General features: G+C 44.3%; 1 protein-coding gene across 1 annotated transcript in view; it reads left to right on the forward strand.

Annotated features, from left to right (window-relative positions):
* iqsec3b (IQ motif and Sec7 domain ArfGEF 3b) overlaps positions 1-15,131 on the forward strand; it is a 48,947-nt gene that overhangs the window by 1,785 nt on the left and 32,031 nt on the right. Inside the window, 4 exon segments of the mRNA XM_042110555.1 lie at positions 1,856-1,933; positions 9,471-9,600; positions 13,676-13,984; positions 14,375-15,084. Of these exon segments, the coding sequence (XP_041966489.1) occupies positions 1,856-1,933; positions 9,471-9,600; positions 13,676-13,984; positions 14,375-15,084 (1,227 nt within the window).

Genomic DNA, 15,131 nt, shown 5'->3' on the forward strand with positions numbered 1-15,131 from the left:
TGTGTGTGTGTGTGCTGTGTGTGAGCTGTGTGTGTGTGTGTGTGTGTGTGTGTGTGTGTGTGCTGTGTGTGAGCTGTGTGTGTGTGTGTGTGTGTGTGTGTGTGTGTGTGTGTGTGTGTGTGTGTGTGTGTGTGTGTGTGTGTGTGTGTGTGTAAGGTGCTTCTATCCCAGCAGTTCTTTCTGCACGTGGCTTCCCTGCCCCACTTGTTCTTTGAACCAACAACTAATAAGAGAGAAAGAGAGGGGGCAGAGAGAGAGAGAGAGAGAGAGAGAGAGAGAGAGAGAAGGGTGAAGGGGGAGCAGGATGGCAGAGACAGGGTGAGAGAGAAACAAATGATATGACGGTAGTGAGGGGAGGTCACAGAGTAAGAGGAATAGGAGTAGAGAGGAGGAGGAGGAGGACAGGGGGAAGGTGGCACATGGGAACATGAGAAGAGAGCTCTTTCTCTCTCTCTCTCTCTCTCTCTCTCTCTCTCTCTCTCTCTCATACAAAGTCTATATCGATGTTATATCGCTTAATCCAAAACAACGCCATAAAAGCTTCCATGCAGGATTTACTTTTATAAGTGTGTGTGTGTGTGTGTGTGTGTGTGTGTGTGTGTGTGTGTGTGTGTGTGTGCACGCAAGCGTGCAAGAACATACACATCTGTGCTCTGTCTCTGCGTTTGCGCATGGATGTGGTCATGTGTCCCTGAGGTTTGATGACTCTCTAATATCAGTTTGTTTGCTGCACAGTGTGTTGTATAGCCATCTTTAATTCTTGCATAAAAAAGAAACCTTACAGGACTTTTGCTTGTCCTTTGAGGTTAAACCTGAAGAGGGTTCTTTAAAGGGTTATACCTTCTAGTGGAGAGACTCTAACATTCTTCTCAATGACCCCATAACAGCATCGTGACTGACACAGAGCTCATAAGCTTTAGAGTGTTACACGAGTATTACACAGACAACTAATCAGAAAAGTGGCATTGGGACTGCTAACAGTCCAGGCAAAGCTATATTTTTACCTCAGCTCGGTGTTGTTTGTTTGTCTGTCTGTATGCAGGATTACAAAATCAAAATTACCAGCAGGATTTTCATGACACTAGGTAGAAGGGCTAGCATGAGTTATGGGCCAGCCATTACATGTGAAATCTGGAGTGGTATCTAATCACAGAGCAGATCCATGAACTTTGTTTAACTTTTCAGCATTTTGGCCTTGCCATTTACATTAATGAATTTAGCAGACACTTTTTTCCAAAGTGATTTACATATTACAAGGGCCATTGTACCCAGAGCAACTCAGGGTTAAGTGCCTTACTCAAGGGCACAACGGTGGAAGCCAGGAATTCAACCCACAACTTTTCAGGTTAGCCCAGCTCCTTAGCCACTACGCTGTCACTGCTGCCACCACCCACAATGCCCCTTGCTAAGGCATTTAGCCTGGGCAGAAGTCTGCACTCTCTGAGTCTCCTAGCACAAACAACTAATGATAAAGAACATCATAGAGATTATACTGATGGAGGTTATACTCATGATGATGATGATAATGATGATGATTATGATGATGATATCGCAATGAAAGTACTAAAAGTGGCATTCAGCACATCAGGAGTAGTGTGGGCGTCAATGTTTTGCTCAAGGACACTTTGACATGGCTGCTGAAAAACTCCTCTCCTTCATAAGATGACAGTGAAAATGAAAATGATGCGATGACATCTGATGACTTTGATGATGATGATGATGATGATGATGATAATACTAATTATTGATTAATGATAATAATGATTCTGATACTGTGATTCTGATGATTCAGATGATGGTGATGATGGTGATGGTGATGACGATGTGGTACTGATGAGTGTCCGTTAACTTGCAGGAGTCAGACAGTGCTGCACCAGTTCTGCTGCCCAGCTCCGGAGGCCCCAGAGAGAGAGGCCATCTGCTGCTCCGAAAGGTACGGGGATGAGGACTGAACTCTCTAGAAGAGTATGTATGTGCGTGCATGTTTGTGTGTTAGAGCTCAACTGATTGATCGGCTGCCCGATTAATCGGCCGATATTTGCCGTTTTTTAAATAATCGGCATTGGCTGATGTCTGAGTACATTAGGTCGATTAACAGTCAGGCACATCCACGGACAGCCCAGTGTTGTTGCTGCTGTAGAACACGTGAGACGTATGCTGCCCCCTGTGTCAATTAGATTATCAGCCAGACCTTTTGGAAGAGTACAACAACACTGTTCCTGGGAGAAAATGGCTTAAATTCGTATCTTTCAAAGCTCTAAATGTTTGATTGGTTAGCAATGCAATGTTTCTGTTTATAGAGAAAGAAAGTGCAAATACAACCGTCGCTACTTTGGATAGGCGATTGATAGTGAGCCTTCCACCAGCTGTAGCTTAGAGGTAGGGATGGGTAGCCTACCAATACCATCACCCAGAGGGTTAAATTATTACAGGCCAAATTGATAAGATCCGACATTATCAATTCTATTTTTGGTTTTTGGTGAATTTCTCTCTCTGTGTGCGGGGCGGAGCAGTTGTTGGGCGCACACGCACACACACACACACACACACACACACACACACACACACACACACACACACCTACAGCTTCAGACACGGAGCTAATCATGGCGGAAAAAAACTCTGTGTTCAAAAGCATGATTTACGGAGCCCAGGAGGCGTCATTGTAAGATATGTTTGTATATCAAGAGCATGTGAAAACGTTTGACTAAATCGTGCACACGTTTTACTAAATTGTGGTCTCGTTTTACTAGATTGTGTGCTCATTTTACTAAATTGTGCACTCATTTTACACATATTAATATGAGAGCACAATTTACTAAAATGAGCACACTATTTAGTAAAACGTGAGCACGATTTAGTAAAATGAGCGCACGTTTTCTGGATATACACCAAAAAATATCTTGCATTGACCCCTCAAGGGTTCCGTAGATTAGCCTGCACTTTCCTAGAGTTGATGCTGACAATTATTACTGACGATACTGAAATGATACCATGGCAAAATCGTAAAATATCTGGGAAAAAAAGGGCGCAGACCTCCTCCAAGTGTATTGAATCATTTGTGTTGAATTTGGTGCACTTTTGTAGTGTGCCTGTCAATTCTGGGTTCTTAACTCATTGAGTGCCTTTCCTTCCCATGCGTTGAGTGCCAAAAAGTTTTTAGCTTTTTTTTTAATTACGAAACTAGACACCTTATATGTGATTTTGGGAACTCTGTGATGAATGGAAATGAAATATATGACGATCTAAAACTCATGAAAACGCACAATCTGGACATTTTATCTGGACATTTTATCTGGACATTTAATCTTAAAACAAATTTTCGTGGGTTTATCACTAGTTGGCAGTCTCGCCAGATCTCGCTAGGTCACTTCCCGGAAACTTTACAGGCAACACTTCATATTTCATCAAAGACGCTACATCTCCATTTCTAGAAATAAAACAGGGATTATGATGAAAACTAGCCACTGTTTAGCTTGGGATTTCTTAGGAACAGAGGCATGTAGAAATAAACGGTTTGTACCCACTGAGAGCTTAAAGTCTCACCTTTCAAACAAGCCATAGTATGTGTCCATATCTATAACATAGAACACGCTGTGGCTCTACAAAAATCGTTAACAATGATCAAGATTGCTGGCACTCTGGGCCAAAGCTTCCGAAAACAGCGCGGCATTCAATGAGTTAACTTTTAAACTTCTTACATGTGTATTATTTTTGCTCAGTAAAATAGTAGTTTGTGTGTGATTAAGACCTTTATTGTTTGTTAATTTTTTTTTGCTTAATAGTTCATTTACATTGTGTGTTGTGTTTTGACAATAAATTACCTTTAAATAGCCAAATTAGGCTAGATCAAGGTCAGTGTTCAAATAACTGCATGCAAATCACTGAATGCTATGCAGAAGGGCCTAAACTTTAGGTCACCTGATGTAGGCTACCCTAGGCCTTCCTGTGGTAAATGGGATTTCTTTGATAGTTGCAAAGGGAAGATATCCGCACACTGTCTTCTTTGCTCCCATTGTTATTTAATAAATACGTTTCAACCACTCAGGTCTTTGTCAGATACACCATTACCTGTTGCAAAATATCTGTGCGTACATTCATACATTAAGTCTATTTCTTTCATAGTTTACATTATTTGCTACCACATATATAGCCTAAGTCGCTATTATTATTAGGACTCAACACACTTCGGTGGTAGGCCTGCTGCAGGCTTTAATGGGCACATTTTGGGTAGCCTATTCTACATCTAGGAAATAATTATTAAACAAATTGCAGTCTACATGCCATGACAAACATTGCCAGTATGACCGAATATTAAATAGATAATTTGCAAGTGACATAGCGTGAACATTGCGCTTTCACCACACTATGATCACAGTCGTTATGTCTTGTTATGTCAAAATTCACTGATGAAGGAAGGCTCGCTTTATCCCAGAATAAACCACACTTGTTTTACTTAGGCCTAGCCTATAGCTTAACTGAGGATATAAACTTGGCACTGATCACACAGGGGTTTGCACGGCGTGTCATCAGATCAGGACGTCGCCATATTGGAGATAATCGCCTCATTAGAAAGCATTAGGCACTGAAGTATATCCCTAACATCGTCAAGGAAAATGGTTAACTATTGCCGTGTTTTAGGTTGTACCAATAGGTCAGACCGAGAAAAACATCTGGAGTAGGTAACGACTTTCAAAAGTTATTAAAAAACCAGGGAGAAAGAAGAATAATGCCAGAAATGATCAGAGGAAGGGGGGCGCTTGTGGTTGGACTTGGTACTGCGTCTCACTTACCCAACTCATATGGATCTGCACTGCCAATAAACCGCAATTTCTCGAAATATCGCGCCTCCAACATGGCCATGCAGCTGGGTTACCGCCCAGAATGTGACGTCCGTGCAAACCCCTAATAGACTATTTGTTAACCTGTCATTCTTTGAACTCTTTAAAAATGTTGCCATAGCCTATGTCTGCGAGGTGCTTAGCCAAGTTCTATGTGTAGCCTACTTCCCTTTGAATGGCTTTGAAACATATTTTAGAGACGCGCCTCAATGTACCTGTTGGCTTGCCTTCACTATCCGCGATGTATCCGAAATAGTTTCAAATTTCACTTCGACCTTTTGTTTTATCCACAAGTCGAGGACTGTCGGCAAAAAACTTTTGTTTGCTGCGCACTCACTCACTCAGAGCTGCCTGCTTGACACACCCACTTGCCTAGATGCGTGCAAGGAGCATGAAGAGTGGGAGCAGTACACACAGACACAGAACGCTATTCCAAAAACGACGGAAATCGTATCGTTTTTTGCGTCAGGGCATCGTGATACCTTTCTAGTATCGGTGTGTGTGTGTGTGTGTGTGTGTGTGTGTGTGTGTGTGTGTGTGTGTGTGTGTGTGTGTGTGTATGTGTACTATTATTTGCTGTTGCCTCTCTAGTCACTGATCTGGCTAAATATATCCTCCCTTCTCCTCAGGTTGTTGGGAGTTCAGTGTGTGTGTGTGTGTATATGAGTATATTTGCGTGCGTGTTTGTGTGTGTACCATCTGTGTATGCATGTATATGTGTGTGCGTGTGTGTGTGTGTGCGTGTATTTGTGAAGGCATGTATGTCTATGAGCTTGTGTGTCTCTGTGTGTGTGTGTGTGTGTGTGTGTGTGTGTGTGCGTCTGCATGTCCGTGTGTGTGTGTGTGTGTGTGTGTGTGTGTTTGCTATAGGGTGTGTATGGCAGGGTAGCAAGGTGGTGTGTTGTAAGCCAGAGGCTTGAAAAGAGAGTGTGGGGAAAGAGAGGTTGTGTGCTGGCATCTGTCTCATCATTTAATCATGGCACAGTGTTTACCTCAACTCTCCCTTTACCTCTCTATATCACTCTTTCTCTCTATCTTCCTTTCTCACTCTCTCCCTCTCTCTAACACACACACACACACACACACTCTTCTCACTCTCTCACTCATTCTTTCTCCCACTCTCTCTCACTCCTTCACTCTCTCTTTCTCTTCTCTTTCCCTTTATTCCTCGCCCTCTCTCTCCTGCTCCCTATCTTCCTCACGCTATATTTCCATCTGTCTCTCTCTTTCTCTCTCTCTCTCTCTTTCTCACACACACACACAGACATACACCCACTCCCTCTTTTTTCAGAGACTGAAAATGTTTTCTTGAGACAACAGAATTGCTCGCTCTCTGTCCCTCTGCTGATGCTTCTTCATCGCTCGCACTCTTCCTCCCCCTCCTCCTCTTCCTCCTCTGTTGTCTCCCTGACTTTCTATTTATCTCTCTCTCTCTCCTGGCACCCTTCTGTCATTCTCTCTCTACCTCTCTATCTCTCTCTCCTTCCCTCCTCTCTCGGTCTTCTTTTCTCTCCATCACTGTCTGTTTCTCTCCCAGTGTCCCTGTCTTCCCCTTTCTGTGCACCTGCCCCCCCCATGTCCCCCTTTCTGTCTCTGTCTCTACCTCCCTTCCTCTCTATTTATAACTCGCGCTTTCTCCCTTTCTATCTCCCTCTCTCTGTCTGCTCCCATCCCCCTTTAACCCCCGTCTCTCTGCCCCCCCACCCTCTCTCTCACCCCCTGCTCCCTTTTTCTATTTATCCATCTCTGCCTCCCCCTCTCTATTCCTCCTTTCTCTCTATTTATATCCCTTTTTCTCCCTCCCTCTCTGTCTTTCTCTTCCACTTTCTCTCTTTCCCTTCTTCTCTTTCCCAGTCTTTCTGCCCTTCTCTACCTTCTCCCCTCCTCTCTTGTTCTCTCTTTCCTTCACTCGTTCATGCATACCCTCTTTCTTTCTCTCCACCAGTGAGAGGTGCATACAGTAGGCTAGGCACTGTTTTCCCTTCATCAGTAATGCCCTCTCAGTGTAGTTGATACAGCAATTTAATCAGCACTCTCATTTATTTCTGTTTCGAAGGCGACAGCAGTGCTGCTGTACTGCACCCAGAAAGCCAACTCTTACAGCACGAGAACACAAGAGCTCTGGAACGTCTCTCTCTCTCTCTCTCTCTCTCTCTCTCTCTCTCTCTCTCTCTCTCTTTCTCCCCTCAACCTGAGAACAGAGTGTCTCCCATCACACACAGCTCTGAAACATCTATCTCTCTCTCTCTCTCTCTCTCTCTCTCTTTCTCCCCTCAACCTGAGAACAGAGTGTCTCCCATCACACACAGCTCTGAAATGTCTCTCTCTCTCTCTCTCTCTCTCTCTCTCTCTCTCTCTCACTCTGTCTTCCCTCACCCTGAGAACAGAGCCTCTCCCATAACACATCTCTGAGACTCCTCTGTCCGTTTCCCCTCAGCAGGAGAACAGAGTGTCTCCCATAGCACAGCTCTGACAAGACTCTCTCTCTCTCTCTCTCTCTCTCTCTCTCTTTCTCTCTTTCTCTTTCTCACTGTCTCCCCTCAGTAGTGTCTCTGCCACCTTTATTAGTGGAGTCGTGAGGCCTGTTAGAGTAATGAGCATTTCCAATCAGGCTCATTAGGGCCGGCCAGCACCGATGCTCCTCCTGCTTGTGGACAGCTAATGATGCTGATAATTTCATGGGGAACCACCAGCTATTGATTCTCCACACCTCCTCTGGTCATTGGCTGTTCAGCCACCGGATCATGTAGGCCTGCCATGCATCATAACAATAAATAAATGTGTGTCCAGTCTAAAGCAGATGGACAGCTGTCCTCTGTCGATGAGGCGTGACAGTCGAGCATGCGGGTTTTATGTACTGATGATGTTGATGAACAGCCATGAAAGAGGGATACCCCTCATATGAAGTAGCCTATGTGTATAGGGGTGAGACTGTACATTGGTGCTGTAACCCTTTGATGCTGTTCTTGTGTTCAGTATTTAAGCTTCTGCCCTAATATCTACCAGTGCAAACTAGGGGTAGTCATTAATAGTGCTGTGTAATTACAGTGCATGAAAATGCCCTGTTCTGTTATCCGAAGTCTTCTTCTTCTTCTTCTTCTTCTTCTTCTTCTTCTTCTTCTTCTTCTTCTTCTTCCCACCAAATTTCTGCGTCTAATTCAGCTTCAACCGTTTAACGTAGAAACTTCGTTCAAACTTTGTAACGTAGGTCTTGAAAAGGACACTTGAGGAATGTATTTTTCACTTTTGTAAACTTCATACTTTTTCCCCATAGACTTTGTATGGGGACTATGACATCATAATGGGCTAATTAACTTGATTTGCACCTGTATCAACTTCCAGCTGCTCAACTAGGTCCCATCAAAAAGCCAGTTAAACTGATTGCACCTGTATCAACTGCTTTCTGCTCAATTAGGCCAACTCTCTCTGTGTATCTCCATTCTACAAGGATATAAAGGACATTCCATCCAACTTTCTATCCATTCATCCTCTTCAAACCATTCACTCATCCACCCATTAAACTATCCATCAACATCCATTAAGCAATTTGCCTATCAACATCCATTCAACTTTCTTTCTATCAACATCCATTACACTATGGTCCACTATCTACATTCAACTTTTAAACTATATACTCTGTCTCAGGCTTTAAGCATACAATCTGGCTCTACAGATCCTGTTCAACTATTTCCTCTGCCCACAACTGTTTCAAAATAAATGTCCTCACTACAATAATTCACTAATAAATAATTTAACTATTTAAACTACTCAACTATTTAACTTGTGGTCAAAAATATCCAGGCAACACTCAGGTGTGAGGAACCACTGCAGGTTTATTCACGATACCGGGAGCAGGTCACTAGCAACAGCATGTTCCAGTAACACAACTCAAATTCTCTAGGGCGAAGCCCCATCTTATACATGTTAATTACATTGGTAATACAAATCACATGAGTACAATCCTCATACATACAGAAATACAATAATACATACTGTATACACTTCTTGGACATAGCATGTGATCCATGCGCCATACAAGTCATGGGGCTACTCCAAGTAAGTAGATAATTGGTCCATACAATACATATACATCCTTCAGCATTCTCTTGCCATAGTCTAGTTCCTGTCGGGATATTCCTAATATTACTGCCTAAGGCAGAATACCCTTAACTCGTGACAAAAGGGGTCGCATGACCTTTATTAGAAAATCATGACATGGAGAGAACAAATGACAGACAAAGCAAAGTTGATGCACAGTATTGAATGTATAGAAAGCATACAAAGAATATATATAAGTAAATGAAATGTTAATCACTTCTATGTAATAAATGTAGATTAGTATTCACTTCTAATACATGTAAAATTATTAGTAATCCAAAATTTCTCCTTCAAACTGTTCAGCCATTTCAACTGTCAGTTGTTATCAACTATGACTTCTGCCAACTGTTATCAAATAAAAGTTTGTTTTACATTTTATGTTAATATACAGTATGTTTATATTTTCATGCACTGGTAATTTCCTCGAAATTACATTTTCTAGTGAAGCTTGTTATAGTCATTATAATAAGTGCTTATTAGCAATGCTAATGGCCTAGCGATGCTAACAATGTTTACTCTGTGGTCCCACAGCCCTGCATTACTGCCCTCTGGAGGGAAGGAGGATGAGGCGGGACAGAAGGGGAAGTCCAGCCAACCAGATGCCTCTACCTGTGCACACTCTCCCCAGTACAATCTCACAACTGACCTAGAGGAGACACAGGTCTGGTCAAACACTCATACACTGGCCGGCACACACACACATAGGCACACACAAATACACATATGCCCACAAACACACACTCACACAGACATGTATCTATAAAGCAAGAAGCGTCTGTGTGTCTGTGTGTCCGGATGCCTGTGGCACACATATCTCGCTGACCGTTTGTCAGACTGATTTCAAACTGGTGGCAGGTGTCTTGCTACAGGCATGAGTAAGTGGAGTGCCAAATTTGACGTTGTTTGAATAAGAAATGCAAAAGATATCGTTAAATATATTGGTAAAAGAAGCACACATTGACTTTCGCCGCTAGCCACTCCCCCTCCCACACAGCACTGTACTGTAAGCTACCAGTGAGGATAGAAGCAGGGCTTTGGCAGAACTGGATCAGTGTAGGTTACACAGGGAAAAACTTAAGCGAGTGCAAGATGTGTATGTCTGACCTCAACAATAGCCTACAGACCCCCTGTATGCGATTTGCTTGCATAAAATGACTCCGTGGATTTTGCAACCACACGCCAACACACACACAGGTATGCAGTGGCTCTTCAAAATTACGTAAAAAATGATGTGCAATAAACGGACACTTTGAATAGCCCAGGCTACTTTGGACTGTCTTTAGACTTTGAATAAGCAAACGACAATTCCAACTGCAAGGTCCTAAATTGAAACGAGCGATAATGGTCCCGAATTAAAGAACGTCTCAGAATGCCACACATGCAAAGCATAACCATCGACAAGCAACCAGTGGCAGACAGAGTATGATGAGAGTCACTTATAGGCCACCTGAGACTGTTTTTGAGTCACACCATTGCAAATTTCATAAGATAATGCATCATTCCACAAAATGGTTTGTTTTCTCTATCATCAAGTTATTCAATAGGCTAAGCATATAGCCTTGACTCAAAACAGCTGTTAGGATTATGTCATTTTGATTTGTAAAAAAATTCACATGCAGCCATGCTTAAATTCTGCTCACTTTCAATATTTATTATATTATTATATTATCTGTAGCCTATTCATTATTGAATGCTTACCTGGAATTATGTTTTTCCCTATCATCCTATTTTTAAAGCAGGCCTACCTGCAGGCATGTAATTAAGCTACAGGAATAGCATGTTTGAACGGGCACTGCACTAGTACTGTAAACACACACAAAACACACACACACACACACACACACACACACACACACAAAACACACACACACACACACACACACACACACACACACACACACACAGACACACAAAACACACACACACACACACACACAGACACACAAAACACACACATACACACACACACAGACACACAAAAAACACACACACACACACACACACAGACACACAAAACACACACAGACACACAAAACACACAGAAACAGAAGCAACACAGACATTCTTGCTATTAAGACACCACTTTCACACACATAAGTAACACAACAAACACACAGCCATTAATGGCTTGGCACTGTGTGATATGCACACACACATAAGTAACACAACAAACACACAGCCATTAATGGCTTGGCACTGTGTGATATGCACACACACACACAGAGTGCTTGAGAGCGCCTCTCACTGACATCTTAGCACCGAGATGACAGGTTGTCATGGTAACCACAGCTGTGCCCCATGGGTTGGCTGGTTAATAACGGAATCACACACACACACAGACACACATGAACACACACACACACACACACACACACACACACACACACACACACACACACTAACTGTGTTCATGTGGTTGTGTGCATGTCCCTGCATGTCTGTGTCAGAGCATATACATATGGGTTGTGTGTGTGTGTGTGTGTGTGTGTGTGTGTGTGTGTTTGAACACAGGTGTGAGGCCCTGTGTATGTGTATGTGTGTGTGTGTGTGTGTGTGTGTGTGTGTGTGTGTGTGTGTGTGTATACGGTATGTCTATGGTACTCAGCCCCTCACGTCTGTCTGTTATGGGGGTTGTCAGCCGGGCCGGGGCTGGGGGGGGGGAGGCCAACACACTGGGCACTCAAACAGGACACTCTGCAACACGCCACCGTCATCGGAGAGCCGCGCTCCAAAATAACAGCCTCGACACGCACACTGCTTCATCAACTCCTGCCAGTAATGAATTTCCAGTCTATTTGTAATTGGATTGGACAGGAGTGGATGAGAACAGGGAGCAAGCTCACAGGGAGCTACGATGGGAAAATAGAATAGAATTGCTGCATAAAATAGGATGGAATAGGAGGATACGATAGGATAGGATCAGGTTGGGTAGTAGAGGAAAATAGGGAGGACAGGATTGGATGGGAAAGAGCTGTATTTATATAATTGATTATATATATATATATATATATATATATATATATATATATATATATATATATATATATATATATATATATATATATATATATATATATATATATATATATATATGGCTCTGGGCTAAGATACAATTAAATGACATTAAATTCAATTAATAAAATGTTATCTATTCTCGAAGGGCAATTCCAAAGACATCGGGCATTATTAAGAACATATAGAATATGTAAGCATGGACGGATAGGATGCCATAGGATTGGAAAGGATATGGTTAAACTGAGGTTTGGATTGGATAGGATAGGATAGAATAGGGTAGGATAGAAAAAGGTAGGAGTGTATAGGATTTGACAGGTCACGATAAAAAGAATTGGATCAGGATCGGATAGCCAAGTTTATCCCCAGTATGAAGAGTAACACTGAATAGGATGGGAGAGAATTAGACAGATTAGAACAAGTGAACAGAACAGGACAGAACTGCGATGTAGAGGAGGACAGGGACAGGATAGGTATGGTAGGATTTGATAAGATAGTGAGCATACTGTGTAATGGACAAAGAGATAAGTTCCTTAAATACCTTATGCAGAGGAAGAGTGGCGACTTACACAAGGACATGAGTAGGAAAGGGAGAATGCTATTCTGTTACTCCATTCCACACACAAACACACACACACACACACACACACACACACACACACACACACACACACACACATACACATACAGGCAGACACACACACGCACACACACAAACACACACACACACACACACACACACACACGCACACACACACACACGCGCACACACACACGCACACACACACACACATACACATACAGGCAGACACACACACACACACGCACACACACACGTACACACACACACACACACACACACAATGATTATAAGGCTTTTGTCTCCTTTTCTTTGTACCCTACGGCGTACGCTGTAGGCTTTGATTGATGACAAAGTCTGCTATTGTTAGTGGCACTCGTGTTGGCTCCATCATTAACACGGGTAGACGTTGTTCCTAATTTAGAAGCAAAGCGCTTTGATGATGTCACTAAGGGCTGGGTGAGGAAGCAAGCTCAGTGTGTGATAGGTAATGTCCAACAACACAAACACAGCTGGCATGGTTTAAATTTAGAAAAGAGACTTTGAAAGTCTTCTGTGAATTATATTGTCATGAGTCTTAGTTAAAGGACAAACAGAGAACTGCTTTGATTTATTCAGTCGTACCATAGAGTAAAGCATATCGTACCATAGAGTAAAGCATGAAGTGCAGCACGGCACTGTGGGATTGTGGAGTGTTTTGATCTGACTGAATCTTCACGGGGATTGATTGCAGTGTTTGTACCTATAAATATTCTTTTGATGAAATCAATTATAGAACTGTGAGAGCTTGTGTAAATATGTAATATACTCCAGAGTGTTACTGTCTAGGATCACGTTATTTAAACTTGTATAATTCACTTTTACAGTAATTGAGCCATTTGATTTGATTTTATTGCACTTTCCTGCGACTAAATCTGTTTCTAAAAGGATTATACGTTTGATTAGATGCTAAATCTCCTCTTACCCCCATTCTCTGCCTCTCCTCTTCTCTCCCTGTCTCTCCCACTTTCTAATCTTTTTTTTTTCATTGTCTCTTCTTCCATCTCTTCCTTTTTTTTGTGTTTCTCGCTCTTCCCCATTCTTCCTTCCTCTTTCCCCAACTTTCACTCGTTCTCTCTGTCCCCGCCTCCACCCCTCGCCATAGATAGAGGACTTGGAGCGTAAGTACGGCGGTCCGCTGATTGCGCGGCGCGCGGCCCGTAAGATCCAGACGGCGTTCCGCCAGTACCAGCTCAGCCGCAACTATGAGAAGATCCGCAACTCGATGTCGGAGCGGCGTGAGCCGCGGCGCATGTCGGTGCGGCGCGTGCGGCTGCCACGGGAAGGCTTTTCGGCCGAGCAGGCCCTCGTGGAGGGGTGCAAGCTGATGGGGATCCCCCTCACGCACTCCGCCTCCGCACCCTCCTGTAGCGGCGGAACACTCACCAACCTGGAGGACACCTTCACCGAACAGGTAACTCACACACACATACATGCACATCTAGAGGCCACCTTCACCGAACAGGTAACTCACACACACATACATGCACATCTATAGGCCACCTTCACTGAACAGGTAACTCACACTCATACACACATACATGCACATATAGGCCACCTTCACTGAACAGGTAACTCTCTCTCTCTCACACACACACACACACACACACACACACACACACACTGTGGATAACCATAGGTAGAAAGCACACACACAATACACAACTCTACTGGGGGTAACCATCAGGTGATGGGCAAGGGAAACACACACACTCCTGTGAATACACAGTCATACAAAAATAGACTTAATCGAATTAAAGATGTAGCTGTGAGGTGAAGACTAAGGTGTCTTCACATCCTGCAGGTGCAGTCGCTGGCACGCTCCATAGATGAGGCTCTGAGCACCTGGTCCACCATCAGACCTGAGGAGGGGCCGACAGGTGAGGGGGGAGGAGGCGGTGGAGAGGAGGGGTGCTCTGGCGCAGGTGCGCCCCCCTCCAGAGGGGACGGCGGTCTGCTGGTGGACCCCGATACGATCCGCGTGGCGTGCGGCGAGAACCTGCCCCGCAGTGCCAGCAAGCTGATGCTGGCCTTCCGCGACGTCACCGTGCAGATTGACAACCGCAACTACCGCTTGTCCTCCTCCGCCGTGCTCGAGTCCGTCGCCCTCGGCAACAGCAAGCCCGACGGCCCACCGCAGGGACCGCCGCCGCCACCACCGGCGCCATCAGAGTCCCGCCGTGTCAGCGTCCAATCAGAGGGTGAGCCCGAGTTTCCCGCCCCGCCATCCCGGGAGGAGATGGAGGAGGAGGGGGTGGACGGGGATCCATCGGGGGTGGAGGCCGAGATGGGGAGGCCCGGAGGCAGGGGCAGCAGGAGGTCCAGTCAGGTGCGGCCCGAGGCGGAGGCCGTCAGCGGCGGCAGCAGCACGTCCACGTCTGGCCAGTCGGCCTGCGAGACTATGGTCCTCTCTCTGCCCCGCCCACACTGCCAGGACACGAACACCTGCGGAACGCTCTCCACAGATACGGCCCGGAAACGCCTCTACAGGATTGGCCTCAATCTCTTCAACCTGTGAGTAGAGTAAACACACACACACACACACACACACACTGTTTTTA

Source organism: Alosa sapidissima, chromosome 11 (genome assembly GCF_018492685.1).
Source record: "Alosa sapidissima isolate fAloSap1 chromosome 11, fAloSap1.pri, whole genome shotgun sequence".
NCBI classification, from domain to species: domain Eukaryota; kingdom Metazoa; phylum Chordata; class Actinopteri; order Clupeiformes; family Clupeidae; genus Alosa; species Alosa sapidissima.